Source organism: Sapajus apella, unplaced genomic scaffold (assembly GCF_009761245.1).
Source record: "Sapajus apella isolate SASKATOON/1434 unplaced genomic scaffold, GSC_monkey_1.0 scaffold7, whole genome shotgun sequence".
In the NCBI taxonomy this organism is placed as follows: domain Eukaryota; kingdom Metazoa; phylum Chordata; class Mammalia; order Primates; family Cebidae; genus Sapajus; species Sapajus apella.
In genome coordinates, this window is record NW_022436947.1 from 37,573,454 (window position 1) to 37,589,092 (window position 15,639).

A 15,639-nucleotide genomic window follows, 5' to 3' on the forward strand; every position below is an offset into this window, starting at 1 on the left:
GACCAGTCTGGGCAACATAATGAAACCTTATCTCTTCAAAAAATAAAACATTAGCTGGGTGTGGTGGTACTGTGTGCCTGTGGTCCCAAGCTGAGAGGTTGAGCTGGGATGATCACTTGACCCTGGGAGGTTGTGACTACAGTGAGCTCTGATTATGCCACTGTACTCTATCTAGCCTGGCTGACAGAGCGAGAGCCCGTCTCAAACAAAAACAAAAAAAAAAAAAAAAAAAAGAGAAAAAATATCAGATTCATGATTCATGTCTGAGATCCAAGAGCTACAAATAAATGATCATAAGCTTTCTTTACTATTTCCAGAGACCGACCTGCTTTTAAGGCAGTTTTTAGCAGCAAATACATCAGCGGAGTAGAATGGCAATAGAAAAATGACTTCATCTAGGCCAGTCTCCTTCTGGCCCTACCAAAGAGAGCCTTTAAAAAAATTCATACATTTAGCAGCACTCAAAGTTTTAAATTTAATTTTCCCTTTTGGATTTGGAATGAAGAAGATTACTATATTATGATTATTAAGTCAGATTCAGAAAGAAGTATGCATTTTCAAGAAAAAAGCAAAATGAGCAAGTTTATTGAATGACTTTAGTGCTCTGAAAATAGCTCTTGCTATAATTTAGGTCAAAATGTGTTCTATGATGATATAATACCTTTTTTTCTAACTACTGCTTTGTCTGCTTTCTTTATACAAAAGGAACTTGACAAAGAACTCCCAGTGCTTAAGCCATATTTTATCACTAACCCTGAAGAAGCTGGAGTGAGAGAAGCTGGCTTAAGAGTCACATGGCTGGGACATGCCACGGTAATGGTGGAAATGGATGAGCTCATATTTCTCACGGATCCCATCTTTAGCTCTCGTGCTTCACCTTCGCAGTACATGGGTCCAAAGCGATTTCGTCGTTCCCCGTGCACAATAAGTGAACTCCCTCCAATAGATGCGGTCCTTATCAGTCACAACCACTATGACCATCTGGACTACAATTCTGTCATTGCTTTGAATGAGCGATTTGGTAATGACTTGAGATGGTTTGTGCCTTTGGGTCTCCTTGACTGGATGCAAAAATGTGGCTGTGAGAATGTGATTGAGCTGGACTGGTGGGAGGAGAATTGTGTCCCCGAACATGATAAGGTCACCTTTGTCTTTACACCTTCCCAGCACTGGTGTAAAAGGACTCTAATGGATGACAACAAGGTGCTGTGGGGCAGCTGGTCTGTCTTGGGGCCTTGGAATCGATTTTTTTTTGCAGGAGATACTGGTTATTGTTCTGCTTTTGAAGAGATAGGAAAAAGATTTGGACCTTTTGACCTTGCAGCTATTCCCATTGGAGCTTATGAACCACGGTATGTAGACTTCCAAAGAAAACATTCCTGCTACATGATAAGTTACCTGAATTTAAAAGTAATTATGATTTTTGTGATACTGTAATTATTTTAATGGTGGACTTTTTTTTTCCTTTTGTTTGGTGGACTTTGTTATACATATCAGATTCAGTTAGTTTTTCTTATTTTTAAATATTTTAAATATTTTTTAATTGACAAGTAAAAATTGTGTATATGTTGTGCAACATGATGTTTTGATATATGTATGCCTTATGGAATGACTAAATCAAACTATTTAACATGTGCATTATCTCACATCCTTATTTTTTTGTGATGAGAATTAAAATATTTTAATTATAGTCATATCAGTTAAAAAATTACTCAAAATCAGAGATGATGTTACCATAAAAAAGGGATCAAGGTTTAAAGAATTACTATACCTAGCCAGAAATTCATGTGCCATTCAACTAAAGTTAAACTGGTCAGCCAATAATAAAACCTTCTCTTGTTCATTCACATGAAGAATACTTTTTTTATATAACTGCTTCTTGCCCCATGACTTGAGTGCCCTAGTCCTCTGTCCTGTAGCTCTCGTACATTTAGCAAAGAGAAAAAGCAAGGAATTGGCCTGTAGCATCAGTGCCTTTGTGATGGTTTTATTTCAGTCAGCACTGAAGTTAATCTTAATCTGGTCATGGCATTGTTGTACTGCTCACCATTCATCCTCCAACCTTGACATACTCATGACCTGTTTCAGAGCAGCGAAAGGTCACACTGTCATTGGGCCTAGGAGATTCATCCACTGTCTTTGCTTTCCTTAATACTCTCTGTTTAGGGAAAAGAGAAATGATTTCAAAGAATTAAGTTAGATTTCAGTCAACTCTGGTTTATACGTGCAATAAAGAAAAAACAAACGATGATAACAAAGCAATTGATAATTTTAAAAATATTTTATTCTATAGCGCATGGACAGATACATACAAATATATTTTGTTTAGGTAATTTTATAAGCAGAACAAGTATTTCTCTAATACATGGATAAATTGAATGAATCTGGTATTTTATTTTCATCTGAATTCTTTTATTTTTTTTGAGATGGAGTCTTGCTCTGTCACCTAGGCTGGAGTGCAGTGGCACGATCTTGACTCATTGCAACCTCCGCCCAAGTTTAAGCAATTCTCAGTCTCCAGAGTAGCTGGGACTACAGGTGCCTGCCACCACACGCAGTTAATTTTTTGTATTTTTAGTAGAGATGGAGTTTCACCATGTTAGGCAGGATGGTCTCAATCTCCTGACCTCATGATCCGCCCACCTTGGCCTCTCAAAGTGTTGGGATTACAGGCATGAGTCACCGCGCCCGGCCTCATCTGATTTTGTTATACTTATTTGTTAAATTTTTACATTCGCTTAAACTATTTTGTCCCTATTTTTATTTATTAATGCTTACTTATCCCTTTTTTTTTTTTTTTTTGCTAGTTTCCTTATTTGAGGGTGCTAGATATTTTTACCCTTTTTGGTTCTTGATAATTATTAAAATGATTACAAATCAATATTGGTGCTTGAATTTTACTTTTCCAATTATAATTATAATTCTAAAAAGAAACTCTCAAAACCTGTCGACCTGTATATTTTTAGAACTGTTTTATTTATATATTTTTATATCAACTCCTCCGAGTTATATTTTTAGAACTGTTACAAATCAATTTTATATTTGTAACATAAAATTGGTCTTTACCCAGTTGTGTGTGGTGGCTCACACCTGTAATCCCAGCACTATGGGAGGCTGAGGCAGGTGGATCATGAGTTCAGGAGTTCAAGACCAGCCTGGCCAACATAGTGAAACCCTGTCTCTACTAAAAATACAGCAGTTAGTCAGGTGTGGTGGCATGCACTTGTAATCCCAGCTACTTGGGAGGCTTAGGCAGGAGAATTGCTTAAACTTGGGAGGCAGAGGTTCCAGTGAGCTGAGATTGTGTCAGTGCACTCCAGCCTGGGCAACAGAGTGAGGCTCCATCTCAAAAAAAAAAAAAAAGATTGGTCTTTACTTGATATATGTTCTTTTTTTATTTTGTTTTATTTGAGATGGAGTCTCACTCTGTTGCCCAGGCTGGAGGGCAGTGGCGTGATCTTGGCTCACCACAGCCTCCACCTCCTGGGTTCAAGGAATTCTCCTCACTCAGTCTCCCAAGTAGCTGGGACTACAGGAGCCCCCCACCACACCTGGCTAGTTTGTGTGTGTGTGTGTTTTTAGTAGAGATGAGGTTTCATTCACTGTGTTGGCCAGACTCATTTCAAACCCCTGACTTCAAGTGATCTGCCCACCTCGGCGTCCCAAAGTGCTAGGATTATAGTTGTGAGCCACTGTGCCTGGCCTGATGTACCTTCTTAACATATTAGAACATCTTTTATTTGTTGTTATGAAAATAAGTTTTCATATGTAGTAATATATAAATTTGTCACATATATTTGTGATAAGAAAATGTGTACAACAAAATTTACTCACATAATCCCCCTTTCCTGCTTGTGTTGCAGCCATCTTGTATCTCAGATAGGAAAAAGACAAGGAGGCTATTATTTGCCCTAAGAGAGTTAAATTGTGGTAGCCTCTAATGTGTAATCTGTTTCTTTGGTTAGTATTAACAGCTTTAGAAATAAGATTATCCATTGAACAAAGCTTGAGGGTGCTCTATAAATTTAAGATGTTTACACCAAAAACAACTTTCAATAATATGCTTGGAATATTTCATTCTTACTTTAGGGATCTGTCAGCAGATATTCTACCCAAGTCAGTTAAGATTTTAAGTTTTTATTTTGTTATATCAGAGTAAAATTTTTAAATATATTTCAGGTGGACAGGAGTGTATCTATCCCTTTGATTTGCACTAAGATTTAAAAAAAAATCAAGAGAGAAACACCAAAAACCGGTTTCATCTTTCCCTGAATTCCAAGAGTCAGGAGATAATGGGAGAACAGTGCTGCTCTCATTCGCTGTTGAGGAGAACACAGTGGCTTTGTTTTCAGGCTTCTGTAGGACCCAGCAACTCCTAACAGTAAATTTCTGTAGCAAATGGATAAACTTCTCCCTGATGTCTTCTGTAAAGTGTGAGAGCTCCTGTGCTGAATCCATGTCTGCTGGTCTTTACTATAGTGTTAGTTGTCAGTGGCAGAGTAGGATGTAAATAATGTGAACACAGTGCTGTTTTTCCCCCTTGAAATGATGACTTAGAGGGCAAAGGATTTGCTTGTAGACAGTACACTTTCTCCTTTGTATCAGAAATAATAAATCTTTCTTCTGAAAGTGTTGGTTTTATTTACGCTTTTGGGAGAATTCTGTAAAAGTAGATGATGTTCTCGATGCCTTCCTAAGCCTTGTCTTGTTTAATTCTCACAATACCCTCACATAATGGGGTAAATTTATATTTCATGAACAAAGAAATAGAAGCTCAGAGAATTTGAGCAGACTTTCCAAAGGCACTGCAAGAGCTGGGATTCACACCCAAGTCTTCTGCCTCCTGAGCCCTTGCTCTTCCCAAGGCATTAGGTAGCCTTTCATTATTTCCTTAGTCTGCTCTTCTTGCTGGACCAAACACCTCATTGTTCAGTTTTATGATTAAATAAAATTTTTTGAATAGTAATTGGATATTTTCTCTCCCACTTTAAATTTTATGTACTAGTTTTTATTTCTTTTTGCTTTAGCAAGTTTTAAAAAATTTGCATCAGCAGGACATACAGATTCTTTTGTAATTGGAATTTTGGTTTTTAGTTCTTTATCCATTATTCAGTTTCTTTGATTCGTATCCAGGACTGTAAAATATTTACTTTTTAAAGTAACAGTGAGGTAGGAGACCAGCAGGACTTATTTCCCAGTCTCAATGGATAAAGTAAAAAAACTGAAAAAACCAGCAGATGCTGACCCTAGCTGCCCTCGTTGCTCATTAGCCCAAGACACTTCCACCAGCACCGTGACAGTTTACAAATGCCATGGCAAGAACCTAGAAGTTACTGCCCCTTTCCATGGCAATGACCAAGAAGTTACTGCCTCTTTCCTAGAAAGTTCTAAATAACCTGCCCTTCAAGTTTGCATTAACCCACTCCTAATTTACATATAATTAAAAGTGGGTACAAGTGAGTATAAATACAGTTGCCAACCGCTCATATGTTGCCAACTTTGAGTGTGCTCACTTCCTGTAAATTAGCCCTGTTATGCAAGGAGCAGTACCATTTAATAAAAATTGCCATCCAACACCACCGGCTTGCCCTTGAATTATTTCCTTTGTGAAGCCAAAAACCGTCCTGGGCCAAGCCCCAATTTTGGGACTTGCCTCTCCTGCATCATCAGTAAGTTGTATCTTCAGATAGATCCAGTAAAATCAAAATATACATGAAACAAAAACCTCATTGTTCAGAGGGGAGTTTGCTTGAGACTTGCTTATTTTATAGCAACTTGTACAAAGAAAGACTTTTGCTTGTTTATTTTTCAGCAGAAAATGTACTAAAGTGAGATGGTTTTGCTTACTGTGACTTATTCCTGTGCAGAATTTGTTTTGTTTTTACAGTTTAGCCTTGACCTGGACTTCAGGCTTGATTTCTAGCTCATCTTCCCCCAAATTGCATATGTTTTATCCCAGTAGTTCTTAATTGTAAACATCCATAGTCCCTTGCAGAATCTTAAAGTTTGATTAAATGAAACAGTATTTAGAATTTAGTGTATATCTCAAAGGTCAGACTTAAGAAATTGCTGTGTTTCATCAGGTGGTTTATGAAATACCAGCATGTAGACCCAGAAGAAGCTGTAAGGATTCACATTGATGTCCAAACAAAGAAATCTATGGCAATTCACTGGGGAACTTTTGCTTTAGCAAATGAGGTAAGTTTGATAAAAATAACTTTCTGTGTTTGACCAATGATAGGATTCAGGCATCACTGTTCCCTAGTAGTGTTTTCAGACATAAGACTCTGGAATCAGATCTTGCAGTCATCACAGTCACTACATGAATTGATGTGGTAAGTCATATTAACTAGTAGAACAGTACACACACACACACACACACACACACAGTCAGAAAAAAAACTCTCATTGTGTGTTCTTTTGGCTTACTTCTAAAGTTAGTAAAGCTTGTGTTTGTATAACCAAAAATCTGTATGTGGTCTGGAGAATAGAAAAGCAAGCCATCATGTCTCACTCTTCAGGCAGGCTCTCATTCTAGTAGTGACTCACGCCTGTAATCCCAGCACTTTGGGAAGCCAAGCTGGGTGGATCATGAGGTCAGGAGTTCGAGACCAGTCTGGCCAATATGGTGAAACCCTGTCTTTACTAAAAATACAAAAATTAGACAGGCGTGGTGGTATGTGCCTGTAGTCCTAGGAAGGCTGAGGCAGAAGAATTGCTTCAACCTGGAAGTCAAAGGTTGCAGTGATAAGAGATCATGTCACTGCACTCCAGCCTGGGCGACAGAGTGAGACTCCATCTCAAAAAAAAAAAAAAAGAAGTCACATACGTGACACAGATGTTAGAAGGGGAAAGTGCTGTAGTGTGGAACAGATGAGATGGTCTCAGAATCAGGATGATTGCTAGAAGGCACTTTCAGAGGAGGACAGGGCAGAGCATAGGTTTACAGGCAGCTAATGTGGGGAATAGTTGAGTCAGTTCAGCAGGAGAATGGAGGGCAATAGGGAGAAGTACGGCTAGTGTGGAACTTTCTAGAAATACGTTCAGTAAACATTGACTCGGTGTCTGCTATGTGCCAGGCATAGGGATAAAAGTGATTTGATTCCTTGATTAAAACAGAAGAGCTAATTTTTCCTTAAGGGAGATGGGTCCTAGAACTCTGCTACTAGCCTGGGTTCTGGGATCCAACAGAGGATAGCATAAAGCTTTCTTTCCTAGATCCAAGGTATTCTCTAGGCAAAACTTAGAAATGTTTGGTTAGGCTGGGCGTGATGGCTCATTCCTGTAATCCCAACACTTTGGGAGGCTGAGGCAGGTGGATCACTTGAGGTCAAGAGTTTGAGACCAGCCTGGCCAACATGGTGAAAACCTGTCTCTACTAAAAATACCATAAAAATTAGCCAGGTATGGTGGTGTGCACCTGTAATCCCAGCTACTCAGGGGGCTGAGACAGGAGAATTGATTGAACCCTGGAATCGGAGGTTGCAGTAAGCTGAGATCACACCACTGCACTCCAGCCTGGGCAAAAGAGTGAGATTCAGTTGGGTGCCAGTGGCTCACGCCTGTAATCCCAGCACTTTGGGAGTCCAAGGCAGGTGGATCACCTGAGGTCAGGAGTTCGAGACCAGCCTGACCATCATGGCGAAACCCTATCTCTACTAAAATTATCTGGGCATGGTGGCAGACACCTACAATCCCAGCTATTCAGGAGGCTAGCATAGGAGAATCACTTGAACCCGGTGGGAGTAGAGGGCATGGGCAGAGGTTGCAGTGAGCCAAAATTGCACCACTGCACTCCAGCCTCAGTTAAAGAGTGAAACTCTGTCTCAAAAACAAAAAAAGTACAAGCACTTGCTTCTTTACTTTCTGTGACATCTTTCAAATCCCAGAGCTTCTCTGCAGGAACCATGTTTTCTTGCATTTTTAAGTATTCCTCTGTCTTATTTCTGGCCTGGTTTCTCCCAAAGATGCAGCTTATTCCAAAATTACCTAGTACACTGCCTGCCTGTTCCCCCACTCCCCAATCAAAATTCCCATGACATGAAGCAGCAACTCTTAGCCACCATTGAGAGAAGGAATAGAATGACACTAACCATGGTGTGTGGGGCAGATAAATGAGAATATAAATGTGTGTGTGTGTGTATTTGGAGAAGGGAGAAGTTTGAGACTGGTTTCCAGTGCCATACCACTATATTTAGTGACAGTTTCTTTCTTTTCTTTTTTTTGAGGTGGAGTCTTGCTCTGTTGCCCAGGCTGGAGTGCAGTGGCATGATCTTGGCTTACTGCAACCTCTGCCTCCTGGGTTAAAGTGATTCTCCTGCCTTAGCCTCCTGAGTAGCTGGGACTACAGGCGCACACCACCACGCCTGTCTAATTTTCATATTTTTAGTAGAGACAGGGTTTCACCATATTGGTGAGGCTGGTTTTGAACTCCTGACCTCATGATTTACCTCCCTTGGCCTCCCAAAGTGCTGGGATTACAAGTGTGAGCTACTGCACCTGACCTAGTGACAATTTCTTATTCCATATGTGTGTGTGTGTGTGTGTGTGTGTGTGTGCGTGTACATATTCCATATGTATATTCCATATATATAGTGACTTACATGAAGTAATGGTATTTTATTAAACCTATGCAAAGAAAGGAATCAAGGTTGGCTCCTAGATTTTTAGCTTGAGTAAATGGTTAGAGAGTTGTGCTCTTTACTGAGATGGGAAAGATGAGGAGAGGGTAAAAAAAAACCTGTCTTCGAGAATTACTGTGTTATTCAGCTGTCAAGAATTACTCCTGTTATAAACCTAACCTCCATCTTTATTTCTTAATGAGAATATAATAAAAACTCATTTAGCTTTCAGCACTTTGGAATTTATTCATATTTTGATGTTGAATAAACTTAATAACTATGAGTTAAATTATAAAGTAGATATAATCTTCAGAGAGGATGTGTTACCCGTGACTTCTAAATACTTAACACTCTTTGCATATATGCTGTTATAATAGCTGCCTCCTGTAATCTAAGCAGATTAAGGATGTCCTTAACTTGGCAACACTCTAAAATTGCATATATAGCAACATCTAATTTATGTAGGGAATGATGAGTGGATTTCCTACATATATTTAAGCACTGAAACTTAAATTACTAATTTTGATGGAAATGAATTTCAAGCATTATATAATATGTGCATTGCCTTTCAAGTGACCAGGGTCTTTGCTTTGAATATATTCTATTGTGCCAGATCATGAAACTGACCCCTTTAGGAATTTACAAGTTTTGTGTGGCTAGTTGCCTAGCCCCTAATGGATCCAGAGTGCTGGGAGTCTTCTGCGTTTCCCACTTACTCATATTACTCTCTGACGTCTTGTTTCATATATAGTTGTTTCGTCCCATGGTTATGGGGCATTTTTATCTCCCTTGTGGACTAAAGTGCTTGGACTGTGAGCTCCCAGTCACTCAGAGCCTTTCATGCCTACTTCCAGGGTTATCTTCCAGATGGTTTAAACAGCCAAGAATTGATCTATGAAGAAACTCAGAAAGATACTGCTAAATCTAGGCAGATTAAAGACAGAGGGTTTACTGCCAACTCTAACATCATCAGAATCCTCACTAAATCCACACATCACACTCCACACTAAAGTTATAGCTTACAAAGAAGTTACTAAAAAAAAAAAAGTAGGGTGATTGTGTGTGTGTGTGTGTGTGTGTGTGTGTGTGTGTATTGTTGGCCCAGACTGGTAGAGCATGGGAGAAACAGAATTTAACAAAAGAAGTTATTTTTCAATGGGAAAAAAGTTCATCATTTTAAAATCTCTTAAAATAATTTAGGAAATTATTTCAAAGGAATTTCTTGACTTAGTCTATAAAGTTAAATTTTATTGATAATATAGTGATCTTTTTTCATTATATATAAAACAGACTAAGAGTAAATACCTGTTATCAATTGTCCATTAGTAAGGGGTTAGCTCTAGGAATACTGGATAAACCACATATAGTTAAAACTGAACTTAGCAGTCAGTTGAAAGGTATCCTTGATCCTTTAAACATAGCCATAAAACCTGGAGCTGAGCCAGGAGGAAAAGGATGACCTGTGTGGCTGGTAACTGTTACCAAACCTGTGCATTTTAGGTCTCAGGAAACTCACCTGGTTTTCCGTGTACATCATTGGCTGTCCTTTCTTAATCTCTGTTGCTAGTCCCTCCCCTCTGCTTGCTCTGAACACTGCATGCCTTGGAGTCAGTCCATGGACCTCTTCTTCTCTGTAGGTGTTTCTCCCTTGGGGATTGCATCCAGTCTTATGGCTTTAAATACCACCTACCTGCTGTTCATCTTTAGCTTAGATATTTTTCCTCTATAATCCACATTTATATATCCAGCTGCCTACATCACATCACCACTTGGATATCCATTAGGTACCTAGAATTAAATTCTGAAATCCAACTTCCTCAAGCTTATTTTTCAGACATCTCAGTAAAAGGTGACTCCCATTTACCAATTGCTGAGGCCAAAATCTTCACTCCTCTTTGCTACACACAGAGCTTCAGATTATATTCAGAATTTGACCACTTCTCACCACCTTCACTGCTACCACTCTGCCCTAGATTCTGCTCCCAACACTGTAGAGAGAGGGCAGTGACCTTTACAACTTGAAGTAATCATGGCAGAGGGATCCCTCTACCAGAGGGATCCGGTAGCTTCCCATCACACTCAGAGTCATAAGCCTCAGCTCTCACAGTTGTCTACAAAGCTCTATGTAGTCTGTTCTGTCAGGTCTTTGCTCAGATGTCATCTTCTTGAAGATTTAAAACTGTTGAATTTAAATGTAAATGTCTATCCCCTGCACTTATCACCCCTCCCCCTTGTTCTCCTCAGAACGTATCAACCTCTCAGATACGATCTATTTTCTTATTATTCATTTCTTATCTATCTCTGTGTCAGAATATAAGCTCCATGAAGGCAAGGATTTTTGTTTGGCTCATTAGTCTGGCATGTTCTGTAGGTGCTGAAAAGATATTTGTTGCCTAAAGAGAGGCAGATTTCCTACTGGTGATGAGATCAGAGACTGATTTTTTATTCTTGCTTTATACTTCCACCACATTTTACAACTTTTCTAATTGAAATTGGGAAAAAAACCCTTTGAATAAAGAAAAAATTGGCTATTATACAATGTGAAGATGTAGACCAAAAGAGAAATAACTGATGATTTGTTATTCATTAGTAAATTAACTATTAGTAAATTAAAAGGTAAACATACTTTTATTCCATATTCAGGTGGTCTAAATTTATTGGAAAACATTTTAGTGGGTGAAAACACTGTCAAACATGCTGTATGCTATCTTCCATTTTTGTTGAGCAATGAAAAGGCAAGGATATAAAGGGAAATTAGAAACTCCACCTGTTGTAGCTCTATTCCCTGAGACGCTCTTTCATTCTGCAGACTGTGGTTTCTGTATTTGACTGGACTTTTTGAGGATAACAACCCTTCTTCAGCCAAAACAGTTTGCCCTAGCACCTGCTTACACACACACACACACACATACACACACATCTCACACAATCTCAAATTTCTGTGTTTTTCAAAAATGTTAATATGTAATCATCTAATATCACATCTTTGGCACTGATTCCATTTAGACTTGAATTTCATATGGTAAAAGTAATAAGATTTCATGCAATCCAATGATGTTCAAAGTAAGATGGCACCAAATTTGATATGCATGGTTTTGGCATGATTTCTATCCAACCATATACATTTCTGTTGATTCATGACTCAAAACTGTATTAAAAAAATGTGATAGACCCATTTGCTAATGCCTTATTTTAACTAGGCATCTGTTGGTTATTTTGATTTGAACTGTTACTGAAGTATCTCCCAAATATATGTATAGTTAATCTTTTTCTATTTTTCTTCTACCTTTGCCCAGCATTACTTAGAGCCTCCAGTGAAGCTGAATGAAGCTCTAGAGAGATACGGACTTAACGCTGAAGATTTTTTTGTCTTAAAGCACGGAGAATCAAGATACCTAAATACTGATGATGAAAACTTTTAATAAATGTTGAGCACAGGCACTTATAATGATAAAGGCATCATCTGATGTAAGTTTAAAATGAAAAGACTCAGAAATTCATGAATATTATGATTCTTTTGCATTTGGAAACAACTTCTACAAGTTTGTGTTTTATGTTTTGTGTAATAAACGTGCTTCCTAATATGATCAGCTCATATACACTACGAGAGGGTTCAGGGGTGGGTCATTTAAATGATGAATTGGCTAATGTGGATTTAAAATCTCATAGCAGGATATAAGCACTGCAATGGAAATGTTTTTACTAAAGTATTATAGTTTTGTGGTTGTAGAATTTTCTGAGGTTGTGAAAAACTGACATTAAAGACTCATTTCTGTTTTTTCCATTCTTCAGGACCTTCTGCAAGGTGAGTCAAGGCTGTCTACCTACCTAGATTTTTTTCAGAGGCCTACACATAAAAATGTTTCTTATATGCCCATTATAACAAATGGATCAAATTGACTCCAACATGCTTATAACATAGCAATTCTTGCTCTATCAAGATTAGCTTATATGCCAAATATTAAATATGGTTTATTTTGGTAAGCATCAAAACATAGGGGCGATCATTTTTAAAGACTTGATTTTTTTTATTGTGGTAAAATATACAAATGCATAAAATTTACCATTTTAACCATTTTTAAGTGTACAGTTCTTTGGCATTAATGCAGTCATGACCACCATTCACTTAAATTTTAAAAGAGGGAACACTGTGTTCTTTTTTTCCTAGAGCCTTCAGATGAGAAGGAACAGTGTATTCTGTTGCATGCCTACAATTCCCAAATCAAAAGGCCTCTTACTTTGGGAGGCCAAGGTGGGTGGATCACTTGAACCCAGGAGTTTGAGACCAGCCTGGGCAACATGGTGACCCTGTCTCTAGGAAAAAAAAATAGCCAGGCGAGGTGGCGTGGTAGTCACAGCTACTTGGCAGGCTGAGGTGGATCACTGGAGCCCAGGAGGTGGAGGCTGTAGTAAGCTGTGATCGTACCACTGCATTCCAGCTTGGATGACAAAATGAGACCCTGTCTCGAAAGCCCTCTTCTTAGCAGAGGAAGGGAAGGAGTGTGGCTGTGAGAATATGATTTATGCCATTTTCTGTTTTTAAATCTAGAAGTCAGGTCTTCTAAGCACAAATACAACTACGATGAAATATTTTACAGATAAAATGTTAATAGACCATATACTTTGAATTAAATTTTGTTTTTCATTTTCTCTACACATTTTTTTTTCCTGGGTCTCTTAGCTCTAAATGTATCGATCAGATTTATAAATACTTTTTCATGATTCAGATGTTTTATATTTTTATATTAAATGAAACTTAAGCCATGATTTTTTTAGTAAGCCAGTAGGAATACCAGTGGTTAAAAAAAAAAAAAAAGCTGACATAAAATTGAGTCCTAATGAGGGCTCTGTATGCACTTGATGATTCTGACCTTTCCTAAGGGAGGGAGTTGAATTAGATACCACTGGAGGCCCATTCTGTATTCCTAATCCAGTCTCAGCACTTTATTCATAGAAAATAATCAAAATAGGTTTTCAACACCAAATGCTACCCGGGCAGTGCTTTATAATTTATTTTCACATGTATATACGTGCCACGTTAGCCACTAAATCTGAATTCTTGGATTCAGATTTCATCATGGATTTTTTTTGTAACCTGAAACAAGTCACCTATGCTCACTGTGCCTGTTTTCCTCATCTGCAACAAGAGGATAATTCTGACCTACCTCTGAAAAATGTGTCGAACAAATGAGTTTTTAAAGCACTTTAGAAATATAAGGGAGAAAATGATTTCTTAAGATATCACTGCCTAACATAGATAGGTATATTTGAAAGCTGAATATAGGTTAATGCTTTTGATAACATATTGTTCCTGTTGAAAATTTAAGCATTATATATTAGGAGACTAAACATTGAGAACAACTTTATTTCACTCTCTTTGTAAATTGGAGTAATAGCCTAAATAGATGTAAATAATCTTTATCAAAATTTAATGTTTTTATCTACAAAGACATGAATCAGTCAAGGGGAAATGTGTATGTAATGTGTGTATATATAATGTATGCAAATGTATGTGATCTTGGGGTACTAAAGCACAAAAAAATCCCCCACAAAATAAACCCTCCTCAAAAGACTGATCATAAACTTTTTCACTCCAAGCAGATGTGAATCAAGATGTTAGGTTTGTGGTGGGTTAGCTTTGAGGTGTATTGCCCTAATACTAGCCAATGTTGTTGTAGCCATATTCTTTGCTGTTGCATGCCAAATTGAAAATTCTTCTCTTACCTCTATGAAGCAAGCCAGGTATATCTTAAGTATTTCTTCTCTATGAATGGCCTTAACATTATTTTGTATTCATATGTACTGTTTAACTGAGGGTCTCTAAGCACTTTAAATTGTTGTGTTCTAGTTGTGTTCTCATATGGCCTAATTTTTCTAGACCTTTTCAGCTGTAATTTTTTATTACCACTCATGTTCTTTCTACATTGACACTTTTATTAAGAACATCAAGCTTCATCTCTGCTTACAGAATCTAACCTTATTGAGTCATTTCCACTTTTTCATTTGTTAGCTATATTTTGAAGGGTTTATGTGCACAGTGAAAACAAATTTTGAAAAATAAGACATATCCATTCTCTTCCTCGCTTCAATCTAATACGCATTGTAGCATCTTTGAATCAGTCTTATCCTCTAAGTCAACTTCATTTTCCTCTTTGATTAGTGAACATCCATACCAAAATGTAAGATTTTATTCAAGTTTCCTGTGATAACTGAGGAACAGTTTGCTATGCCTCACTGCCCAAATGGGTAGGTCATCAATTAGGAGAAATCCCAAATTACAAAAGCTAACATATGCTGTGACCTACATACGTAAAGATGTATTTGTGCATTTTCTTTCTGGGTAAAAACTACTTCCTTTTTTCTCTAGCATTTTGACATTTCAGACTCAATGCTTTGATCTCTAGGGAGTGTGAAATGAGACAGGAAAAGAGACAGTTTTAGAATCCACTGCTGCTAAAGCACATTAAAAACCAATCCTGGTTTCTAATGTATGCACATTTTGATATTTAATGAATATGCTTTCATTAAAATAGGGAGGTAGATTTGAAAAAAACTGTTATAAAGAAATGTGCCTTTTGGGAAATTAATACTTTTGTTCTTGTCTAGCCCACTGGGAATTTCCATTTTTCACCTTATACCGAACTCTTTTTCTAATGTAAAAGTATTTCTTCCAAGTGTGATTTCTGTATCAGGATAACCTTGAGAACACACATACATATTTCTGTTTGAGGATTTGTGAATTCCTACGGAAACAGTCTTGTATCTATGTATTTACAAATTATTCTTAAAGCTTTGCCTTAAATACTGCTTGTATACTGATTTACTTAATGCTAAGCATGGCAGGGGTCATAAATTTAAATATTATAAGACGTGGCTAAATCCCAGATATACCAATAAATTGTTATAGTAGCTTATGGAATAAAAATATTATTAAAGATAACAAATTTTCATACATTGTATTTTTAGTCAAGTAAAATATGGATGAAAATAAATAAAGTACCGTCAAGGGAAAAAAATG

General features: G+C 37.6%; 1 protein-coding gene across 6 annotated transcripts in view; it reads left to right on the top strand.

The window, feature by feature from the left end:
• NAPEPLD (N-acyl phosphatidylethanolamine phospholipase D) overlaps positions 1 to 15,636 on the top strand; it is a 46,921-nt gene extending 31,285 nt beyond the window's left edge. For 5 of the 6 annotated variants that reach the window (XM_032276384.1, XM_032276387.1, XM_032276388.1 and 2 more), the window contains 3 exons: positions 706 to 1,352; positions 6,084 to 6,198; positions 11,918 to 13,437. In XM_032276384.1, coding sequence (XP_032132275.1) covers positions 706 to 1,352; positions 6,084 to 6,198; positions 11,918 to 12,043 — 888 coding nt within the window. In that variant the 3' untranslated portion in view covers positions 12,044 to 13,437. Of the gene's footprint in view, positions 1 to 705; positions 1,353 to 6,083; positions 6,199 to 11,917 lie in introns of all 6 variants that reach the window. The other variant, XM_032276386.1, reaches the window with a different exon arrangement.
• The last annotated feature ends 3 nt before the right edge of the window (positions 15,637 to 15,639 follow it).